The following is a 22,694-nucleotide window of genomic DNA, read 5'->3' as shown; positions in this document are numbered from 1 at the left end:
TTAGCTTGTAAGAGCATAAACGTGCATTGAAGGTCTTCCATTCATTCTTTGATACCCTCAGGAAATAACAGAAGTGATGCAGAACGCTTGACAACAGAGTATAGCAATTATCCGTTTATCCTTTAAAGGACCAGCAGATGTCTTGTCAAGTTTCCCCATGTGTGTGTCCTGTCTTCAATACACCCATCTGTGAACGTCTGCATTATTGTAATGGTCGAGTGTTGTTTCGGGGGATTACACGGAATAACAACGGTCATGACTAATTACGCCCGCCGAGGGGTAAACCCGATGGGACTAATCAGTTTAACTGCACCTGTCTTCCCTGATAGTAACTGGGGAGTCTTTGAGAGTCGCGGTGGTCTTTGTGCAGAGGACATAGCCTTACTTTGAAGACTTAAACACATATTTTCTTCCCCAATCTCCCCAACTTTGTCTAACTAAACATGTCTTCCCTGATAGTAACTGGAGAGTCTTTGAGAGAAGCGGTTAGTCTCCAACCAGACCCAATGGATTGCAAAGACCGTCACCGTATCCAACTGGAAGAAGGAGCTTGTATAGCAATCTAAGGGTTGCAAAACGTACTTCCTTTGCCAGTTTGATACGGTCTTGATGCAACCTATAGATCTGCTTGGAGATTAAGAAGCGGTGGTCTTTGTGATGAGTCCACTGTGACGAGGCCATAGCTAGCTTTACCTTGAAGGCTTTAAACCCATATGTTTCTCCCAAAAACTCAAGCTGCACATCACATGTCTTCCGTGATAGCCCTCCAAACTACATCTGGGGGAGTCTTTGAGAGTAGCAGTGGGCATTGTTCTGATTCCACTGTGATGATACCATAGCCAGGTTTACTGAAGTCTTTGACCCATATGTTTCTCCACAAGAGTCGTTTTCCCGTGATAGCCCTCCAAACTTCATACTGGGAGTCTTTGAGAGTAGCGGTCGTCTTTGTACTAAGACCATAGATTTGCCTTGAAAGCTTGATTCACATTTCTCTCTCCAAAAGGCCCAGATTATCTTTCCAAGACAGTCTAGGAACTGACAGTCCTACAACTCACAACTGGGGAGTCTTTGAGAGGAGCGATGGTCTTTGTACTGTGTGTGGTGTAAAACACCAGTTCTCTGTATAAACGCACTACTGGAGTCCTAGATCATTAGCCGTTTTCTACATTTGTGCCTCTACTGTATAGAGACAAAAGATATTTGCATCATCCACATGTCCACTTCAGTTGTTGTTTACTGGGGTTTCATACTAAACATTACGGTGTCCTCCAGAAAAGCCGACGCGTTTCCAAGAACTGTCGGCCCATAATCCTTGACCTCGCCATTGATCCAAAACATCCAGTGACTTACGAACAGAGTTTCTCACGTCACGATCCCATATGTGTACAGTGACATGGCAGAAAGCCTAAGGGCGGAAGAAGAGACCCGAGGTTTCCTGTCGGATACTGAACACCTATTAGGCCAAGGACGACATTAAATAGTCCTAGGGGTCTCTAAGGAGATGCCTGTAATTGGGGCTGAGTGGGGTTAAGAAGGGATTGAACCTGAGTGACGAACACAGGAGAAAAGGTAGACTAGAACCATTCCGGAAACAACATGGATGTCGAGTTATAGGGGAAAATGTTGGTCGTAAGAGGCAATTGTCTGGCCTTCATATTGAAGAGGAATATAAGAATTTTTCTTATATTCAAGTGTGTCGAGCTTATGCTTCTTGAATCCTTGTTCTGCCTTTGATCGCTGTGCATTCATACTAGTGTGCATATACTTTGGATACTTGGGATAATACTGTATATTGTCCTGTACATGTGTTGAGTGTTGTATGCCTGTACAGTTGTATGGAAGGTTCTAGCGTCGCAGCTGTGCAGAATCAAAATACTAGCAGGACAATACAGCCTAGGGCGATCTGAAGGCAACAATTTCCCATGGTACAAAGCTCCATGAGGCACTGTCGCATCAAAACATTACAATCAGCATGAACGTAATGCTTTACAGACTGATGTCTTTATCATTACAACGTTTTCAAGCGTACCTTTACCATGAATGCCTTGGATTCCTTAGCTTTGATTTGTCATATTGAGGCCATATTGGTACTTTACCTTGATACCACTCTCAGGAGGAAAACGCTCAATACAGCTTTGCGTCGTATTAAAGGCAACCAAAGCAAAAATGAAAATCTACACGAAATTAAAAAAAAAAGATGCTGAAATCTTTATGGTAGTACTAGTGACAGTTACTAACATTGTTTAGCACATTTGCGTGATAACTTCAAACTTTGAGCATTTAAAAACAAAATCGTGCCATACGATGATCCCCTCAGTTTCACGAGCCTACAAAAACTCCGGCCACGATTTTCAGTGAGTTCTCACATCACAACAACGTCGCATTTTTGCATCATGGACGTTGCTATACATTGTGATAGTGTTGTTTGAACTAATCATGTATAGAAATGACTGTTTAAATTGACTTTCAAAATCCGATTTTCGGGTCCTAACATTGCTTGTGTCTCCTTTAAAGTAGCCTCTACCAGGTTCCAGAGGCAGCTGGAAAGAGTAGAAATTGGCCAAATAGACAGAAAAACATGAAAGAGGAGTTAGTTTGCCATTGCCTAGTATAGGGGTACAGTTTGCCGCTAGGATGACATATTGGACCCTCTCTCAATAGCCGACGCCCTTAGCATACTATTCACTCTATTTGGCCAATTTCTACTATTTTTCAGCCATCCGCGGAGCCTGGTAGAGGCTACCTTTAAAGAAGAAAACAAGAAATGACGTTCCGAACATTTCCGAGAGTCAGCGGGCGCTGACAGCTCTATTTGGACCGTTTCTGCCCGCTGAGGTTTGATCACAATCCGTGACGACCCGAGAGCAGAGGTCACAAGGCAAGGGCAGCGAGACCGGGACTATTTACCGGACTGTCATGCACCGTAGACACCATTTAAAAATAGGTCGAACCTCAGACTGAACCTCAAGCCCCCCTCTCACTGGACCCGCGGCACGCTGGCGGCGTCGCTGCGGCAGATCGAATTGACAAATCACTCAACAAATTTCATCGACAAAAAATGAATCTTTTTAAGCGTTGTGTGTTTTGTTGTTTTTTCGGTCATACTTGTACGTTTTTAATCCTAGTCTATTCTACAGTTAAGAAACAATGAAAATGAGCCACTGCATTCCTATTAAACTTTTGAAAGTGCTTTTTGATCATATGTAATAACTGTTATCCTTTGTTGATATTGTTGTTTTTTTGCCATATTTATTTGTCACTGATCAGTCACTATTAGTTCTTTCTGTTATTTATGTTCTGTAATATTTGGTTGATATTGATTTTGTTATATTCATTTGCCAAGGATACTGTGATTATTACTTTTATTGATATTCTTATATCTACACATTAGTTCATTTCTGTTTCCACCTTTGCTTATTGTTTTGGATCCGTGGCTTATGGTTTATTTTCCTATACTTTGTTTGAAAAAAACATCCGATTCGAATCAGCCCCACACTTCACATGCTCTTTTGCACACTGGTCTCTGCCCTACGAATATGACCTATGGAATGTTTTGCGTCATGATTCGGCCTTTCCGTCTGTCTATCACAATGTAGGGTAAATAGTTGAAATCGTTAGACTTTTCGCCCGGAGGCCTCATGCGAAAGGAATAAACGTCTGTTTCTCTTTAGCTATCTTTCTGTTTTCTGTCCATCTATAATGTGCATAGTTTATTTTTAAAGGCAATACAGTCAAAACTGCTCTAAAACACCACTAAGGGGCCGATAAAATCTGGTCTATGTAGACAGGTGGTCGAATCACTACATAGACAGGATTTCTGATATGTGTTTCAAAAGGAAACATCACCTGACCATCAAAAAGTGCATTGGCCAGGTGGTCTTTATGTAGAGGTGGTCACTTGTAAGAATCTGACTGTATATGATAGAACTTTATTGCACTACAATCGTACACGGCACAATGTATGGCAACAGCTATTAAACATGATACAAAACAGAAGTATAGAATAAACATGTACACACTCATTACCAAAACAATAAGGGCTAGCAAAGTAGCATAAGTCTTTGATATCGTGTTAAAATCAAGTGGGGCTTATCATGGGTTTCGGTAAATTTTTCTAAAAACGAAAAAGCAAAATCGCACCTGTGTTTTTTCTGTATTTTCGTCAGAAATAACCGACGCCGATGTCAAACGGTCTTTAGTGCCGTTTGAGAGCTTGTTAGGCCTATGATTAATGTCAGCCCCTAAGTACAATAGACGATTTCACGCAACAGCGGAGAACGTCTCTATGAAAGGAACGAAATCACGAGCATCTGTGCCGAGCGCTGCCGGGTTACAAGGGTCCGCACACCGCTATCCCTCTTGGGCTTCGGCTAATCAGATCCACAATGGCACTTGGACACGGTATAAAGGGCTTCCCGACCGGGTATTCTTCTTATTGATACATCAAAGAGGACGCCTTCTGATGTCGTCTGTTTTGTGGGATGAGATTAGATGCGGATGTGCGTACCTCACGATTTCTCATAGGTCAGGCCATTTTGATTTGATTATATGGATGACATCCGCGCGCGCATCAATTTTCGTCCGTTTCCAAAGAAAATAAAGTTTTCTACCATACTGTAAATCACACAAAGCAGCTACAAAATGAGCAAATGTATGCTGTAAATTGCAAAATGATAATTCGGAGAACGGATACTAATGTGTAGAATGGCAAACTCAAAGAAGAAGATGTGAAAGACTAAAAACGAAGAATCCATTATTTGGTACACCTTTCTCTGTGTGTTTGGTCATTTCTTCAACCTTCCTGACCATGTAGATTTCATAATGAAGGCAACTTTGTTTGTCGGAAAACTTTTTTTATTCGCACGCTCGCATCAGTTTTGGGGTTCCCTGTGGATGTCATACATATAATCAAATCAACATGGCCTCAGGAGAGATATAGCCTTTGGATGGGGGCATCCAGCAATCTGAGGTCCGGGGTCTATTATTTACGGTTAATGGGCTTCCGGAGGTTTCTGCTTTCAATAATGACAATATCTATAAATTACTATCTTTCTGACAAGTTAGTTATCCAGCATTTACCGACGCCAGTCATGTTACAGAACACCAGCCTTTTGAACGTCATAGTATCGCTTGTTGTCACAAAGTTGTAAACTCAGATAAGGAAGAAATATTAAAGATATTAGACTTTCAATGATTGTTTGACGGGCTACCACATGGCATTTGTTTCATCGATCAAAGTGAGCTAAGAACAAACCTACTAGGATCATACACATAGCCGTGCGTTTCATGATCAGATAGCGAATTCCCAACTCCTTCTTCTTTGGAGTACTAGGCCGACAGAGTTATGAAAAGTATGTTGTTGGAAGCTACTTAGTGCTCTGTGTTGACTATTAAACCTGTTAGGGCCAATAACTTTCGCCCAAGGAAAGTGGCCACCCAGCCAACACACGGTCAAATACAAGCTGGACTACAAACAAATTTTGTTCACTACATGCTACATGTATTCCAGACGCATAGCAGTTTTCACGATTTAGTCTAAGTGATAATGTCATAGCACGTTCTTTCCGAAGTTAACTGAAATCGTCGTAACTGCATTTCGGCATTACATCGCTAGACGGCGTAAATAACAAGGGCTTGGAAGATTTTGTGGGGCGCCACTCTAACTCCCCCAGAGTCCAGCCTCATTGGGTTGTTGAAGAAATAGTTGATATTGACCAAATATGGTGAATGATTTGCCAAAGTTGAAAAGGAGTTTGCTGGCCGTAGAGTTTCAATCTGGCAACCTTAGTTGCTCATGTGTAACTCCATTGTCGGTATTATATTCATTTCAGCTCAGGCAGCTCTTTTTTTACCGTTAATATACTGTGCATTTTGCAAGTTATTGTGTTAATCCTAAACCACCGTAAGATCTAACATTATTTCTTCCTGTAAATCTTTTTGCTGAGATTCAGTGCTGAAACATCTATCCAAACCACCTGTTCATATTTACCCACAATGCACCGCGGTGACCATTACTTACAAAATGGCGGCGACCATAGCAACAGAGGACGCTCCCGGCTGAATTTTGCTTGTTTCCACCGTAAATTGACGTAATTCATGCCTTACAGTCGACCCCAAACTGCACTACTGTTACACGGTGGTTGACAGTACCGTGATTCACTTCAGTATTCCCGATTTATTTGCAGAAAATAGAAACAGTGAAACTAGATATCACCCCCCTTCGAGACTGCTCACTCAACCAGCAGTTGCCGGGTCATCTCTCCGCTTTAGTCAACACCAAACATCGGTGCCTCGGCAAGGACATCAACACCGGGCCGGGATAATACAACATTGGGAACCAGTCTAGCCTGAGATCGTGTGTATATAAAGCAGGATGACGAGCCAAGCGACTCCGAGCCCCCTGACTGACCCCCGGATCCTCGCCATCATGGCGTCCCTGCAGCAGCCGGAGGAAGAGGCCCAGGAACAGAAGGTGGGTGTGGCAGCACTTCGACAGAACGTGTGGTATAATGTCGTGTTCACGTATATATGGATGAAATCCCGTCTATAGTTTCCGAATATTGTATCGGAAAAGATATCGTATGCAACGGACGAAATCCTAATCCAACGTTGATCAAACATCCAACAGAAACCGTGAAGAATAAGCTAGTTCGGAGTTGCTACTACGCATGTGCAGTGTCAAAGGTGAAGGCCCCCGCGACGGAAACAGTGCTCGCCTCCACATTGTCTCGATTTGCATAACAACGCCCAGACGGGTTTTGTTTTCGTCGCGGGGGCCTTCACCTTTGACACTGCACACGCGTAGTAGCAACTCCGAACTAGCTTATTCTATTGTCACAAAAATACAACTCCTGTACATGCTTGACAACACATTGCATCTGAGCCTCCATGCTTGTCAAGGGTAGAAATATGTTTGGTTATTGTTGACAGTTGACTTTGACACTAATTATTGATAAATACAAACAATTCACCAGCCAGACTGATCTTCCGTAGTCCTACATATGTACGTTCTGGGACAGTGATGGGTGGCATTGGGTTGAGTTTTGTGAGGACAATTGTAGACATACATGTACAGTGGACACCCTTAAGTGTATGCCCCTACCGTAGCACTCGTATCAACAAAGGTTATCTTGAAAGTGAAAATAAAAGAGAAAGGAAGACTGTCACAGGTCAATTGTTTATCAACAAACGTTACAGGTGAACTAACTACTAGTACTACTACTAGTCAATGTGTAGTTTGGACGACTTTGCATGTCTCTGCTTGAAGTTTTCCAAGTCTTAAGTCTTTTTCATATCAACCCATGTTGCAAGATTTAGGACTTCCTTAACAATCGTGAATGATATTCTAAGTACATGATGTTGACTGAGGCTCAGGTTGTATTCCTCCATGATATTCATAAATAATGTATGAGACATTGAGAATTTATCCACTGTCATCATCATATTTTAGGTAGTTTGCCTGAAGAAAGTTCACGTTAGATGAACTAAAGGACATCAACTTATGATTAGTTATCCTGTAGTGATGCAAAATACTTGACAATTGACACCACAGAGTATTGCCCTGTTTGTGGTCAGATATGCTACCTGTCTGTCTGTTATATTGTTTTTAGATATGTCTGACAGGCATGTAAAGAAAGTTTAGAGCACCACTTTTCTACAAATATGTAATATTTTAGGGATGCTTATCTTTTATGAGAAACATTGAAATACTGAAGACCTGTTTTTATTTTGTTGGTACAACAGCCTACAGAAATCCCACTTCCTCCCACAACTCCTGCAGAGTGGATGAAGATGGAGAGACTGGTACGTTTGTTATTGCATAAAGCAGAAATGGTTTAGATAATTTTTCAGAATAAGCCTACTTGGAGATTTGAGTACGCATATGCATTGTCAAAGGTGAAGGCCCCTGACTTGTAAGCAGTTCTTGTCTCGATATTGTCTTGATTTTGATAACAATGCCTAGACGGGTTGTGTTTATGTCTTAAGAGCTTTTACCTTTGACACTGCATATATATGCATGCACACTTGAATCTCAGAGTGGTCTTATAGTATGCAGCTTCGGATTCTTTGCACATTAAGATTATTATCATATGGACATCTAGTGTCATCAAGTTGATCCCAGAATTGACAGTCTAATGAACCAGCGAGTGTCAAGGATCAGATGGTAACCTATGATTTTGTTGTTAACTGGACAACACCATAATTGTGTTTAGTTTGTATCATGATGTACAAATTAGTTATGTACCCAATAACAGTCACTCAAGCAACTGGATAAAATTTGGAAATGGTCAGACGTTTCAGATAGTATCTGCTGTCTTTTGTCATTGACTAATGGGAAGTCTTTCGTAAAAGACAGTGGATGCAGTCTGAAACCAATGGAGGTTTTTTTAAACCTCCTTGCTGAAACGTCTGACCAAATTTTATCCAGTTGCTTGAGTAACTGCTATTTGGCATATCTTATTACTTGGATGTCTAACCTTCATTGACGCATAATCAGTTATATTCTTTAATATTCCTTCCTGTTCCAGGATGAGTGGCCTTTGCGTATGGCCTCGGAGGGTCCCCTGCATCTGGAGGATGAGGAGCTGTTGTTTAGTGGGAAGGAGGATATTGTGGATGAGCTCAGGAAACATGCACGTATCCTTCTACATGTAGCGTCACGTGGCGTAATGGTAGGGTGTTTGACCTAGAACCCAGAGGTCCTGGGTTTGAATCCCTTGACATGCCCCAGTGTTGTGCCCTTGGGAAAGGGACTGTGCACGAATTTCCCTCACTTCACTCAAGTGAAAATGAGTGCCTAACTTTGGATAGGGATGTCACTCAGATAGGACGCTGAATGAGGCCCAATACAAGCAAAATAATTTACAGGAAAAATGAAAAAGTACAGACAAGAACTCGGATTCTGCTGGTTTACCTTGATGCACATAATGAATGACAGACAAGATTTCTCTGGATTTGATATTGTCTATTTTCATTTAATGCAATGTTAGAAATTTGACCTATCTACCACCCCAGAAAGAAGTAAGTTTTGGACAATGACTTGTGATCTCTAGACGTATACTTGAAATAAGAATGTGTATTGTGATGTTGTGATGATGTGATGTCACGACTCAAATGATTAGATTCAGAGAAATTCAGATATTTTCTTTAAAACTTGAAGTAGAAATCCAGAGAAGTAGACTGTTGATTATAACTGATTTTCATATCAATATAACATCTATGGTAATTGTGATGTAGATGGCAAACGTTTAAAAAAGATGTTGTCATCTATGAGAAATGAATATTAAAAAGAATTTCCTACAATTGTAACTGATTGCACCAAAGGTTGTGACCTTGACCTATGCCCCAGCCCTGTCCATGGGCCTGCTGGACCAGTTTGAGAAGAAGCTGGATGATTTGGAGATAAAACTGGACCAGTACGCACAGCACATCCTGGACGATGATCACAGACCCTCCAGGCTGGCCGAGGGGCTCTTTCACACTCCATCTGATGGTAGGTGTACTAAATAGTATGCCTTGGTTCATGTTCTACATAACTGTGTATTTTTGTTTCAGTGTTTGGTGTAGTCCATGTAGCCAATACTGGGTGAATGTGCACCTGTGTGCACCCAAAATTGGAGCTGTGCACCTAATTTTTGACTGTGGGTGCACTGGTGCACCTAGATATTTTTTATAGGCTATAGGGTAAAGGTACTTCCGAAAATAATTTCATCAGGTTGGTACTATTGTACACCAGTATACAGAATATTCTTGAAATGTTAGTATCAGAAAAAGCAAAATAAACTTTTGTAACAGTTGCACTTTATTTGATGTATTACTTGTTTTAGATTTTGAAGTAAGCCATAGAAACAGGTTGAAGTTCTTAAGAGTGTTAAACTTTGTAATTTTGTTTCGCTGACATTCAACTTTACTTTGTGGTGCACCCAAAATTCTTTCTGTGCACCAATTTTGTTGTTGTTGGGTGCACCAGTGCACCTATTTCAAAAAAATGAATTTCGAGCCCTGTAATATGTTGCCTCATCTCGATTCCAACATTATTCTAACCAGGGCTGTCTCCAGGACCCGTCCCTCCATCTTAGAAAATTTCACCCCATCCATCCAAAATCTTAACCTTTAATATAACATAAAGATGATTAAAATGAATTCAACAACAAAAAATAACAACATGAGCTCCTGCACAATCGGTGGGATAGGAAAAATTTAAAGCTGCATACAGCGGCCTGATTGTCAACCCAACAGATTTTTATCCATCCTTACAGCCCTACTTAGACCAGGTTCAAACCCGGGTAGGACACCTCTGGACAAGAGGCGCATTGATTCATAGCAAAGACTTTATAAAAATGGTACATACTTCTGAAACAGTATGGAAGTTAAACACACTCCACTGCCAGTGGACTAGCCCCCTGCTACAGTGATTGCACCACAGTGTGGCCCAGGGCTATGAAACGGGGATGGGCACTGCCCTATACACCTTATGGTGTGGGAGGCTTTTAACTTTAACAGCCCTCTTAATGGATGAAAATGAGATGAAAGTATGTATAGTTAGCCTTGAAATCAATATATTCACATATGATAGTAAAATCTATTGTTCAGTAGAAACATCAGCTAATTTCTTTGTGATAAACATCTTAGTTTTAAGCTCATCTATCCCTGCCCTATGCAGTGTTTCTGACAGAGATTGTAGAGAAGAATGCAGCTGTGCAGACTCACCACAGCAGGAGGAGGAAGAAGAAACAGACTCTGGCTGAAGCCATGCAGGCGTCTCGCAGTAAGAGTATTCAGGTCAGGATTGCAGATCCAGTCAGTCGTGTTCTTGCACTCATTTTTTTCACGGTTTTATACCAGGTGTCATGATCACAGAGATGCAAAAACCTTTTTCTTCCAAAAAATGGGTTTTGCTATCATCAAGTGCTGCAAATATCTCTTTAACCTTCTTCCTGCTGCCTCCAGAACCAATAGAAATTTGCTGCCAAACGTTAATAGCTTCCTTAGCATGCTGAAGGTTAAGCTTCACTTTTGAGTTAAATATGCTGGGGATTGGAGAAACAAGATATCTTTTCAATCTTTTCAATCTGATGTGATCATGATATACTGTAACTACTGTAGTTACCTTTTACTGCAACTGCACAACAGGTGTGTTGTAAGTAGTTTGATTGGTACTTCCATCATAGAAACATTTTACGTTTAAAGATTTGTTCTTTCCAGTACATGAAATAACCTGTTTTGCCTTAATTCACTGCAACATGTACACTGTCAGGTATAATAAGAACCTAAAATGTGGTCTCATGCTGAAGTTCTCTGTCCCCTGCAGTACGCGTCCTTTCCCGGGTTCCGTGCTGCGGAGTTGTTGGACCTGCCGCAGCAGCTGGAGGCTCCACAAGTCATGGACAGGGTCACCAAGGCACAGGACTTCAACGTAAGATCAGTTACATTTTATCTACTGGGTTAACCAGCTTATAACCTACATCTGTAGATAACTAGCATCAAGGCAAAGGACTTCAATGTACGATCATTTACTGGGTTAACTACAATGTAGCTTATTAGGGCTAATATCTGTAGATAACTACAATGTAACACTTTTAAGCTTAAAAGCATGGGACTTCAACGTACGATCAGTTACTGGTTTAATGAGCTTATAACTTACATCTGTAGTTAACTACCGGTAGTACCAACTTGAAGGCACAGGACTTCAACATAAGATCAGCTACTGGGTTAGTCAGCTTAGGGCTGATATCTGTAGATAACTAACACCAAGGCACAGGACTTCAATGTAAGATCAGTTCCTGACTTAATGTAATAACTTAGCTAAGGCTAATATCTGTAGGTAGCTAAGACCTGTACGATGGACAGGGTCACCAAGGCACAGGACTTCAATGTAAGATCAGTTACTGGGTTAACTTTCTTCGGGCTAATAACTAGCACCAAAGAAAGGACTTTAACGTATGATCAGTTGTTTTGTACATTTTTTTTTGGGGGGGGGGGGCAATATATGTAGCTGTTTCAGGTTTCTTTCGATTTATTTTTGATTACTCAATTTCTAATGATTTTGATGCTACGGCTTTATGCATCCAGATTGCTAGTCCTGTTCACAGAATGTAAGCCGATGCTGTATTTAATTGGAAGTTAAAAACAAGACTTATTTTTTTATTGTCACTTCGAATACAGCCTGGCTTTAAGAAACTGTGGAAGAAGTTGTTCCTGTCGGAGGCATCGGTGGCCGTGATGCAGGACACATTCTGGTGGTACTTCCTGGAGAAGTTTGAGGTTAGCTACTAAACAACTTCTTTCACACTATATGAAATCTGACTGCTACAAAACTAACACCTATTTCATGAATATCTGTCTGTAGATAAATTATGTACATACCGTAAAATTCCTATTTACGTATGCACCCCTAACGAAGGCTCCCCCAATTTGGGGACGATCGCGGGCCTGACTCAGTGAGTTGAAACGTTTAGGGGAAATACCCTCCTAACGTACGCACCCCCTCTCCAGCATTTCTTTGGATAGTCAAGAGGTTGACATGATCATCCTTCTGATGATGTTTACTGACTTAAAGGGTTACTGAGAAAATGTTTCTGGGTAGAAAATATCAAACAATTTAGATATATGCATTATCTATTCTTTATTACTGATTGATTGTGTGGTGGCATTCCACACTTCATTTGCATGAAGATGTACCGTACTCTTATGCTGATATGCGATTTTTCCGAGGAAGAACCCCTCCTAACGTACGCACCCTGACTTTGGCGTCGGCCTGGAGCACCTGCTTGCAACTTGAAAAGTTTTTAAAATGTGTACGTAAATAGGGATTTTACGGTAGGATCTGTTCTTCCCCTACTGTTCTAATGGACCAACTGCTTGAAATAAGATAGACAGATGGTCTAAGAAAATCCATAAGTTTCATTGCAATAAATGTAAAAATGTCCTCTCTCTCACATTTTTTTGGTGAAAATTTGTTTGTCAGAAAAACAGACCAGAAGACCAGGACCGCCTGTTCAACCGGATAGCGGACAGCTTCGTGGCTCTCTTCATGTCCGTCCACCCTGACGTCAGGGACAAGTACTTTAAAGTAAGTTTCAGTCACACTTTTATGCCTGGAATTTGTCCTATAATGTGTATCTTGCAAGTTACATAGACACCATTGCAGTGATTTGTCAATGAAGGTTACACATCCAAGTAATAAGATACACAAAGTAACAGTTGCTCAAGCAACTGGATAGAATTTGTAAACGGTCAGACGTTTCAGACATTACAGTGATAATTGTCTTTTATTCCCACGATAATCAACTTTGTTGCTCACATGTGTTTGGTCTGGAGAATTTGTCCTGTGTCTTGGATACCTACTGTAACAGTGAGGTGCTTTTTAGCTGCCCTCTTCTTTTTCCTTGATTTTTCTTTACCAAATATTATCTTCATTTCAATATACATCCGAACCTAACCAACAAGACCACCCAGGGGACCTATAAAATCTGGTCTATGTGGACAGGTGTTTACTGTAGACAGGATTCTTAATGCTTGTGTCAATGGGGAAAATTGTCTTAAGTTAAGGGACCACCAGAAAGTGGTCACATTGACCAGGTGGTCCCTTACGTAAAGGTGGTCACTTTTATGGTTTTGGATGTAAAAGCATAAAAATCCTACCTCTCCGAGTAATCATCTTTTTTCCACAGCAAAACGAATCTGTTTTAACCACTGTGAACACTTCCCATTCCAGGTGTATTCAGACTGCCTGGCCCAGTCCATCTATGCTGCCTTTGCTGAAGCCTTTCCTGAGTCCCAGGACAAGTTTGATGAACGGTTCATCAAGGACCTCATTAACATCATATCTGAGTGGATATCTGGTAATAGATTGGTCTTAATTCGTAACTCCATTTCCGAAACTCAGATATTTCAAAGATTTTGTAATTTGACAACAGATTTGTACACATATTCATATTCTTGTAAAAACACATCTCCTCGTAAAAACAGGATCCACCTGGAAAGCAAGGGGCCAGTTTTTGGCCTGTGCACGTAGGCAGTAGGCAGTAAAGACTAGCACCATTTGGTAGAGAAAGACACTGGTCGAAAGAGATACAGTAGAGATGTAGTAGAGAGTACAGTATCACTGTTCCCGTCATGTTTTGTGTTAGAATTTGTGCAGAGAGCCGTCATAATGATTGGTAAAAATGAAAAGTTAAATGCTCACTTTTGCTTCTGTACTGGGATTCCACCTATAAGAAAAAATATATTGCAGATCCATGCCAGAGGGTTAATTACAAACAAAGCAGAACAATGGTATAAATCGTGGGTATACTTGAGAGACAAGAAATATGGAATACACAAATAAATAAAGGTGAAATAACAGTATTCTGAATCAATTTTTATGATAAGCTCTTTAAAGGGACTGACCACTTTTCTGCATGCTGTCTGATGAATTGTCCAAAGTTTTGTTAGATGACAGTTATCCTGTAAGGATATGTTATTATTTTATTTGCCAATGTCCTCTATATGACGCCGAAAGAAACAAATTATATAAAACAGCTTCCGTTAATTCCCCTAGCTTTCACCATTTGACTAACTTACAAAAATCAATCTTACTACTAAAATCAACCAACCCACTTACGATACAAAACGTGGGTCTTTTCATTTTCCACTGCCTTCAAAAAAGAAGTCAAACCCAACCATAGTCAACCCTAGTTAACATAGAACTTTCACAGTAGACTAGATAACTATGTCGATTCCCACGTATATCCATGTATTTGTTTGTCTGCAATTAGCCTTCGGGCATGAACTTACAATAAAGTTATTTATTTTATTTATTATTTCATGTGTTATTTTTCTCTCTTCCCCTTCTCCCACTCCCCACATCTAGGCACCCGTCCGCCCCCCGAGGCGTGGCGTAAGTGGAACCTGAAGCGCCTACGACCCAAGAGCCCCACCGCCATGGCTGACGACGAACACAGCAAACAGAAATCCATGATGGCTGCTGCAACTTCTCTTACCAAAACAGGTAAATACATACAGGTCTAACTTAAGCTTTATAAAGGTGACTCCCTATCCTTACTGACTCTATTACTTATGTGAAGCACAAAAAAGCACCAATTTCAACAAAAATCCATGTTGGCCACTGAAATTTAATCTCCAAGCAGATCTATCGGTGGCAAGGGCTTTGGATACTCGTTGGCCTTGCCACCAATAGATCTGCTTGGAGATTACACTGAAACATCTCTCACCAAAACAGGTAGAAACATGCATATCTACTATAAGGTTTAGACGCTCAGCAATAACTCTAACTCTAGACCTAATGTAAAGCACACAAAAAGCATAAGACAGAAATCCATGATGGACGCTGCGACATTGATCCCTTACCAAGACAGGTGATGATGTGCAAAGAAACACAAGATAACATGTATGTTTTGTCCACTGTTGTCATGCTGTCTCAAAATAATCCAAGCTAATTTTTTTTCCAAATATTTGTTACCATCAGTTTTAATCCTTGTTTAGCAACATCTATGAGAAATATGCTGACTTGTGCACGAACCTACACTTAGGTTGCAATGAAGATGATCTTGTTAACCTTCTCCCTGCTACCTCACTCCATAATTAGCAGAAAATTGGTAGCCAAATGGCTTCTTCAGTGTGCTGAAGGTTAAAGTAACCATTACTCTTCAGTCAGGTTTGTAGATTTGGTGGGTCTTGTGATGCGGACCAGCTCTGCAAGTGGCCAATCAGAGTCCAGTAAAAGGAGCTCTGACCAATCAGGAGCGGGAAGAAAATCAGGTTGATAAAGAGGAAAATGCACTTCTTTGTGCTGGGGTAGCAAGGTGGCTTTGCTGTAAACAGATACAAACAATGTGTGCTGCAAAATGGTGATGGTCAGCTAACTGAGCAGTTTGGCAATCAGATATTATATGGGATGATCTATGTCATGGATAGGGTTAACCATAATTGTATTTTGCATCTTTAATATAAACTATCTCTGCCAACTGGATTTGAGGTTAAACAGATGTTTTTAGGGGTCTTCACTCAAAATGGGGGGTGAAAATGAGGGAAAAGTCACTCTTTTTAACTTCTTTTTCACTCCTTGGGACCAGGTGAAATGGGGTAAGGACCCCAAAATGTCTGTTTAACCCCAAATCCATTTGGTATATATATTTTGGTGAATCCGTGGCTATCTTACATATGCATGTAGGTCAACACCCTGAAATTATCTAACAGGAGGAATGTTTGTGTCTTGTTGCTGTAACGCTAACCTTTGCAAAGCTGATATGCTGGAGCAATATTAGTGAATGTAATTCAGCACCAAGGACAGTACTGTTGATTAACTTGTGTGCTCAGTCTCTATACAAATGGTTTTCTTCAGCATCTGCAGTTACTAACACTTGGGCTTATAAGCTGTGGCTGCTGGGTATATGGAAAGAGCTGCTGTGGTAATTTATGGCTTCGCAATCAAGAAGAAGGTCAAGTAATCTTAGGGTAATCAATGGTTCCAATGAAATCTGAAGGTGAAGGGATTTTTCACCAACTTTCATGTTGAAGTTTAACAATTCCTTGCTTTTTTTCAGTGAACTTCAACTTGAACTTTGACATGTCGGACCTGCGTGACATCAGTCGGCTGGGCAAAGCGGACCATGCCCGTGTTGCCACGGGAACGACTGCCACTCACTCGCCGGTCAAGACCAGGGAGCTTCCCAGCAGAAGCACAAGAGTTGGTGAGGACAGCTTTTCTTTCCAAAATTGTTTTACATGTAGTCTGAAAAGCCTTTTTACCTCCTTATTGTTTGGGTTCTGTCTGTGTGTCTGTCTGTGTATGTGTTTGTTTCTGTGTGCGTGCTTGGGGGTGTTTGTGTCTGTGTTTCTGGATAGTTGTGGTCTGTATAAATTAAAAACCTCTGGATGGATTGTAATTATATTTGGTATGGTGGTAGGGAAGACAAACATCAAGTTTGATTTTGGGCCCCCTAGTGTGTGACCTTGTTCTTGATGGTATTTGTGTCAAATTTACAATTTTAGCTCTTAGAATGTTTGTAATGGGGATATCTGAATCATTGTTAAGTTGAAGGATGTCAGTTTTGGTAGCTCAAATGACATGTTTCTCAGCACTAGTAGTATGATGTTAGTGTGAATGTAATTCAGCACCAAGGACAGTACTGGTCGTTAATTTAGTGTCTGGAGTATATTCAGTTGTCACTGTGATGTTATTTGTCATCAAGGCACCCCGACCAATCAAACCATATGAAACGCGTTGAAACTCAGATTCGTATCAGCCATGACCCGACAAATCGCTTTCTAACTTGCGTTAACAACTACATCTGACCAAACAAACTCGCCAGTGAGATGGTGGAAGGTTTCAACTTCCAAAAGATGTTTTCAGATTGACAATTTTGCTACTTTGGAAGTGATTGAATCCGCCCGCAATTTAACGTTTAAAAGAGAAAGAGAATAGTTTCTACTACTTTTCTCTAATCGTTAAATCGTGGGCGGATTCAATCACGAATGATACGAATCTGAGTTTCAATGCGTTTCACGTGGTTTGATTGGTCGGGGTGCAAGGGACAGTAACTTTAATTGAAAAGTATCTGCCTGGTTACAAATACAAGCCACAATAAAAAACAGTTTGTTTGAGAGCTCTCTAGTTCAGCATCCCAAGGTATGCACATTCAGTATATGCAGGAATGTGTTGAAGTTGCATTGGGGATCTCTTTAGATGCATCCTTTCAGGGTGGCAGATATATGTGACCTGGTGAAATCATGTTAGAACATTATATTAAGTAAGAATGGTGCCTCCAGCATTACCTGTGGTTATAGGAGTGCTGTTCAGCACCAAGGACAGGGACAACTTAGTAGTACATCATAGAACATCAAATTTCATTTAAAAAAGTTTATCATAAATGTCTTTCAGTACCATTGGAAGAAATAGCTGTCTACAATTTTTTGCTGAAGTAGTACAGCAGTGTTGGTGTTATAAATTCCTTCAAGAAATGTAAATATGCAATTATGCATGTAGGAATTGTCATGTGACTGCTGTCTGTACTTGCAGGTACCCAGGGTGGGATAACTACTGAGTCTCGTATTGCTACAGTCAGCACACCCAGACTGCAGCCTATTGAGGTAACACTGCTCATCTTATCATTTTTCAAGGTTGCTTGCCTGTGGCTCTTACTGTCTAGGACACCAGGGAAATGTACCCTAGCTCTTTTAACTTTTAGTTTAAAAACTCCATCTCAAGTTAGTGTTCTCTATGGATGTGATGCTATGTCTCAGCCACAAAAGATATTTCTCAGTGTTGTCATAACCAGATTATGACAAGTCAATTTAGTTCTGGTGCATACTACAATGTATAAGAAATTCCTGTATTTTCATTATGTGCCATTTCAATTTTAGGGGAATGGCTAGCAACCCCTCCCTGTAACATTATACTCTGCTACAGAACCAGCAAGGAAACCTGCTGACCTATGTGATGCTAGGCACCGCAAGGTGACAAACAACAACAAATAGCCATAGCACACACCATTTGAGATTCAGGTATTGTACATTTTGCCATTACAGTCTCACCAGACAGGCCCAGGCCCCCAGTTTGAGCGTGTGACCTTTAACCTGTCCGGTCGGAGTCCGCTGGTGTCGCATTACATGCAGATGAAGAGTCTGGAGGAGCGGGAGACAAGAGATTTGATAGGGAGGCGAGTACGCAGGACGGAGGTCAAGAGGCTGCCATATCCTTGTTTATGTTTCTAAGTCTCGTAGCTTCCACTAACATAATTCCACCAAGGTACGTACATAATTCCACCACCCTGAAAAGATAGGCTAAACAGATCTCCAACCCAACGTCCCCCAGTGTAATGCACTCCTGTTTACCTGGGGGTGCTGCACTGGAGATCTCTCAAACCCATTGTTTTCAAATTGGCGGATTTATGTAACCCGGCGGATTGTTAATGGAGTGCTATTAGTATTTTTGCATGGAAGTGGGTATCCATCAGTTCTATGTTTACAAAGATATTTGTGACATCTGCGCAATGCTGCATATGAAAGAGAGATATGTGAGATAGACAGAAGGACAGCAAATATGGTTTACCAACTATCATTGATTGTCTATTGTAGTAGACTGTACTTGAGGCAGAGGCTTGTGTTCAGTTGATCAATAAAGCATGTTGTTTTATTGTTCTGAATTTAACTCCAATTGAGCACTTGAGAATTTATGCACAACGGTTGTTTCTGTGTTTTGTTCCTACTTCAATGATACAAACTGGACAGCTTAGACATTTATAACCTTAACCAGTGTCACTCCCCCCGGCCCAACCTACCGAGATGTCATCAGGGAGTCCTTGGAGATGACCAAGAGTCTACAGGATGAGTACAAGAAGTAAGGAGTGCTTCTTTTCTTAACTGTGCCAAACTTGGAGATGTTGGAAAATAGACACATTTGCTGGGTTTTATAGAGCCAAATCAGAATCAAAGGGTTGGGGTTTCAATCCCAGTTTAATTCCAGTCTAATTCTTAACCCTGCTGTACACCTGCACACTACTGTAATGATTGTGACAAGTATAGTAAGAATGGTACCTACAGCATTGCTTGTGGTTATGTGAGTGCTGTTCAGCACCAGGGACAGGCACAACTTAGTAGAACATTAAAGGACGCCAACTTCCAGAAAAAATATTGGCATGAATGTTTTCAGCACCTAGGTAGAAAGAACATCTATTACATAGTATGACACACTACTGTGATGATTCATAGTCTTTTGAAGGGAAAAAATAATTGTTAACTGTCATGAGTTTACAAAGAGCCACACCTTGAGCAAGAACTCTCTATACTTTCCCTTGTGTGATTGCCCGAACCATGTCTCTTGATAAGCTTGTACATTTTCAGTGCAGAAGAGGTGTTTGCACAATAAGACAACTTTCTACACTCAAAAACAGTTAAACAAGCAAGTTGATATGATTTTGGAAATGGCCAGATGTTTCAAGTGGCATTGTCTGTGTCACTGGCGAAAGGTAGTGGATGCCACCTGAAAAGTCTGACCGGTTCCAAAATAGTATACATTTACTGGAGTAACTGTTTTTTGGCATATCTTATTACCTGGAACCCTGGATGTCTAGACTTCATCGACAAGACAATTTCCTGCTTATGCAGTTCAAAGTGATATGTTTTCTCACATTGTACATAAATCACTTTTATCATTTACAGGGTCTGTGAGATCACTGCCCAAGAGAGGATGAGAATAGAGAAACAGAGAAGAGATGCTGTCAAACAGATTGAGAAGTGAGTATGATATAATCTGTTGAACGACTACTTGTATAATCTTAGTAACCTACTTTATGATATGAACCCAAGTTTTGACTTTGTTAATGATGTTATATATAGATTAGTCTCATGCAAATTTTTTTTATATGCGCTTTAGTTTTGCGCTAGTATTGGTTGATTTTTTTCTATGTATTTTAGTCCTTGTGTTTTGTGTACGCCTTCATATGTATTTTAGTTATAAAGGTCTCAATGTGCTTTGTGAAAGTTTGTATTGAATTTTGTATATTGTTCAGTATACTTTCTTTACAGTCAAATATATAAATCAAATCGAATCAAATTATATGTTCTGTTGAAACAATTTGGGTTAGAACAGAAGGTTAGAACTTTCTGTCATTCTTGGTTAAGATTATGTGTTTTCAAAATGTCATAATATTTTTGTATTTTATCTGCAGGTTAAAACACGACCTCTCCAAGCAGAGTTGGGAAATGAAGATGTTCACTGAAAAGGTTCACGACAAACGGGTTGGTATTTCATGAACATAACATAACATATCATAACATAGTGTTTCCAATATGGTGGAAAGTAGCTAACACAGACAAACATGTACTTTTGTTTATCGATTGCTGCTAAGGGATTTAGTATCATCCTAATCCAATGGCTGGTGCAATGGCAAGTTTGCCATGTGTTGACAGGTCGTGAGTTTGAGCCCCAACCGAGTCATACCAAAGGTTCTTTAAAAAATGGTACATATTGCTTTCTCTACTTATCTTTGTCCACTTAGCACTCAGCATTTGAGAAAGTGTATGGTTGTTGAACACACACTGCTACCAGTGGACTAGCGTCCTAATGTAGTGATCGCACAAAGTTGTGTGGCCCTATGCTCCATCTGGTTCAGGAAGGACTTTAACTAATCAAAATGGGTACTGGAATTCTTGTTTCTTTCACGGTAACTTTATGTTCACTGTTTTCACGGTCACCTCTGTACCTTGAGCTTATCATCAGCACGGTGAAAAAAACTGTTGTTATTATATATGATCCCCTAACACAACCGTTCTGTAAATCACTTTCCGCCACCAAAGAGTTCAATGAAAATGTCAATTTTCCTAACATCGTGAAATTTTGCTACCTTGAAGATAAAGTGAATCACAGTATTTGAAAAATTTGTCCAATTCTTATGTGTTACAGAAACAGCGAGAGTTGTTCAAACCTGCCAACAGAGGGAGAGGCAGAGATTGGATGGATGAAGAGGAGACAGAAGAGGAGGAGGAGGAAGAGGAGGAGGGAGAAGAGGAGGAAGGTCCAGGTGATGGAGAGATAAAGGAGGGAGAAGAAAAGGAAGAAGAAGAAGAAGAGAGAAGGGTACCAGTAGTGAAGGTAAGAACTGGGAAAGTTCCATAACCTTATAGTTGCCTTATTTTTGAAAAATTGGCAAAAGTTTACAAACTTTTTAGTTGATTTCAATTCACAGTGAAGCATCGCAGCTTCACAGCATAGTTTCCTGATTTGTTTGTCAAACGTTCATTAACTCTTTTTATTGCAACATGAAATTGAAGCATGGTTTCTATTTGAAAGCTATTCCATGGTATGAATTGATTGAAACCTATGGCCTTCCATAGGAAATTTACACTTCAAAAAGAGCTAAATTCTTTTTACTGCATGTTGCGTGATATCTATGAGTTTAGAACATGTTTCATGATTTTTTTCTGTCATTATAGATCAATGAAGAGAGCGTGAGAAGTGCAAGAAGCTCTGCTCAGTCCAGAAAGTCGGCTGGATTCTACAGTTGAGACAACATGAAGTAAAGAGCTGTATTTGACATCACTGATATGTCTTTATTGTTGCTTGAAAGGGCAAACAAAAATTTTCTTTGACAAAACCTGTTGTATGGATTTTAAGCCCCTGTCACACTTGTGCGTATATTCAAGCCCGCATGAGTTGTGTATCAACATGTTTTTGGTCAAGATTAAGTTATCAGCCCAAGAAGTCATTTCCTTGGTTCGATAACTAGGCTTCACAATGGTGGGTCAATGCAGAAAACAACTTCTTCCCCGCAAACTGTACCTAAAAAATGTTAATGCGCAACTCATGCGCACTAGAGTATATGCACACGTGTGACAGGGCCCTTAGCAATAAAAGCATGAAACAGTGTACTATGTGTAGGATGACTGGCAGTGTACATTTTTCTTCTCAAATTATTGTCAACCCTTCACAGACCAGCTTAGTGTAAAATAATATCTCACAACTTGCTGTATTATGTAATCAGGTCTGTGTACTGCTAAAGATGCATATTTGCACTTATTGTGGTTAAAACCCAGTGAAATATGGTCAAGAAATGGAGAACAAAGTTGTTAAAGAAATGTACATATGTTTTGATTTGATGTGAATTTGTTGTATGCTTTTGCTGAACATACTTAACAGTTATGTAAATAGGGTGTACAAAGCTTAATACTAGTAGCCAAAGTTGGTAGATTAA

At 40.3% G+C, this 22,694-nt stretch overlaps 1 protein-coding gene across 1 annotated transcript; it reads left to right on the top strand.

Annotated features, from left to right (window-relative positions):
- The first annotated feature begins 6,027 nt into the window (after positions 1–6,027).
- Positions 6,028–22,109, top strand: LOC136426543 (protein FAM227B-like). Its single transcript, XM_066415208.1, has 19 exons — positions 6,028–6,472; positions 7,744–7,803; positions 8,529–8,637; positions 9,350–9,493; positions 10,664–10,782; positions 11,312–11,416; positions 12,166–12,264; positions 12,968–13,072; positions 13,718–13,844; positions 14,855–14,992; positions 15,655–15,762; positions 16,548–16,694; positions 18,023–18,093; positions 18,502–18,695; positions 19,265–19,342; positions 20,164–20,238; positions 20,673–20,742; positions 21,407–21,595; positions 21,937–22,109. Exons 1-19 carry the CDS (start codon positions 6,374–6,376, stop codon positions 22,006–22,008), a joined length of 2,109 nt encoding a protein of 702 aa, XP_066271305.1. The 5' UTR covers positions 6,028–6,373; the 3' UTR covers positions 22,009–22,109.
- Positions 22,110–22,694: the final 585 nt, after the last annotated feature.

The sequence above is a fragment of the Branchiostoma lanceolatum genome, chromosome 2, assembly GCF_035083965.1.
Source record: "Branchiostoma lanceolatum isolate klBraLanc5 chromosome 2, klBraLanc5.hap2, whole genome shotgun sequence".
Lineage (NCBI taxonomy): Eukaryota > Metazoa > Chordata > Leptocardii > Amphioxiformes > Branchiostomatidae > Branchiostoma > Branchiostoma lanceolatum.
This window is presented reverse-complemented; position numbering and strand designations above follow the sequence as displayed.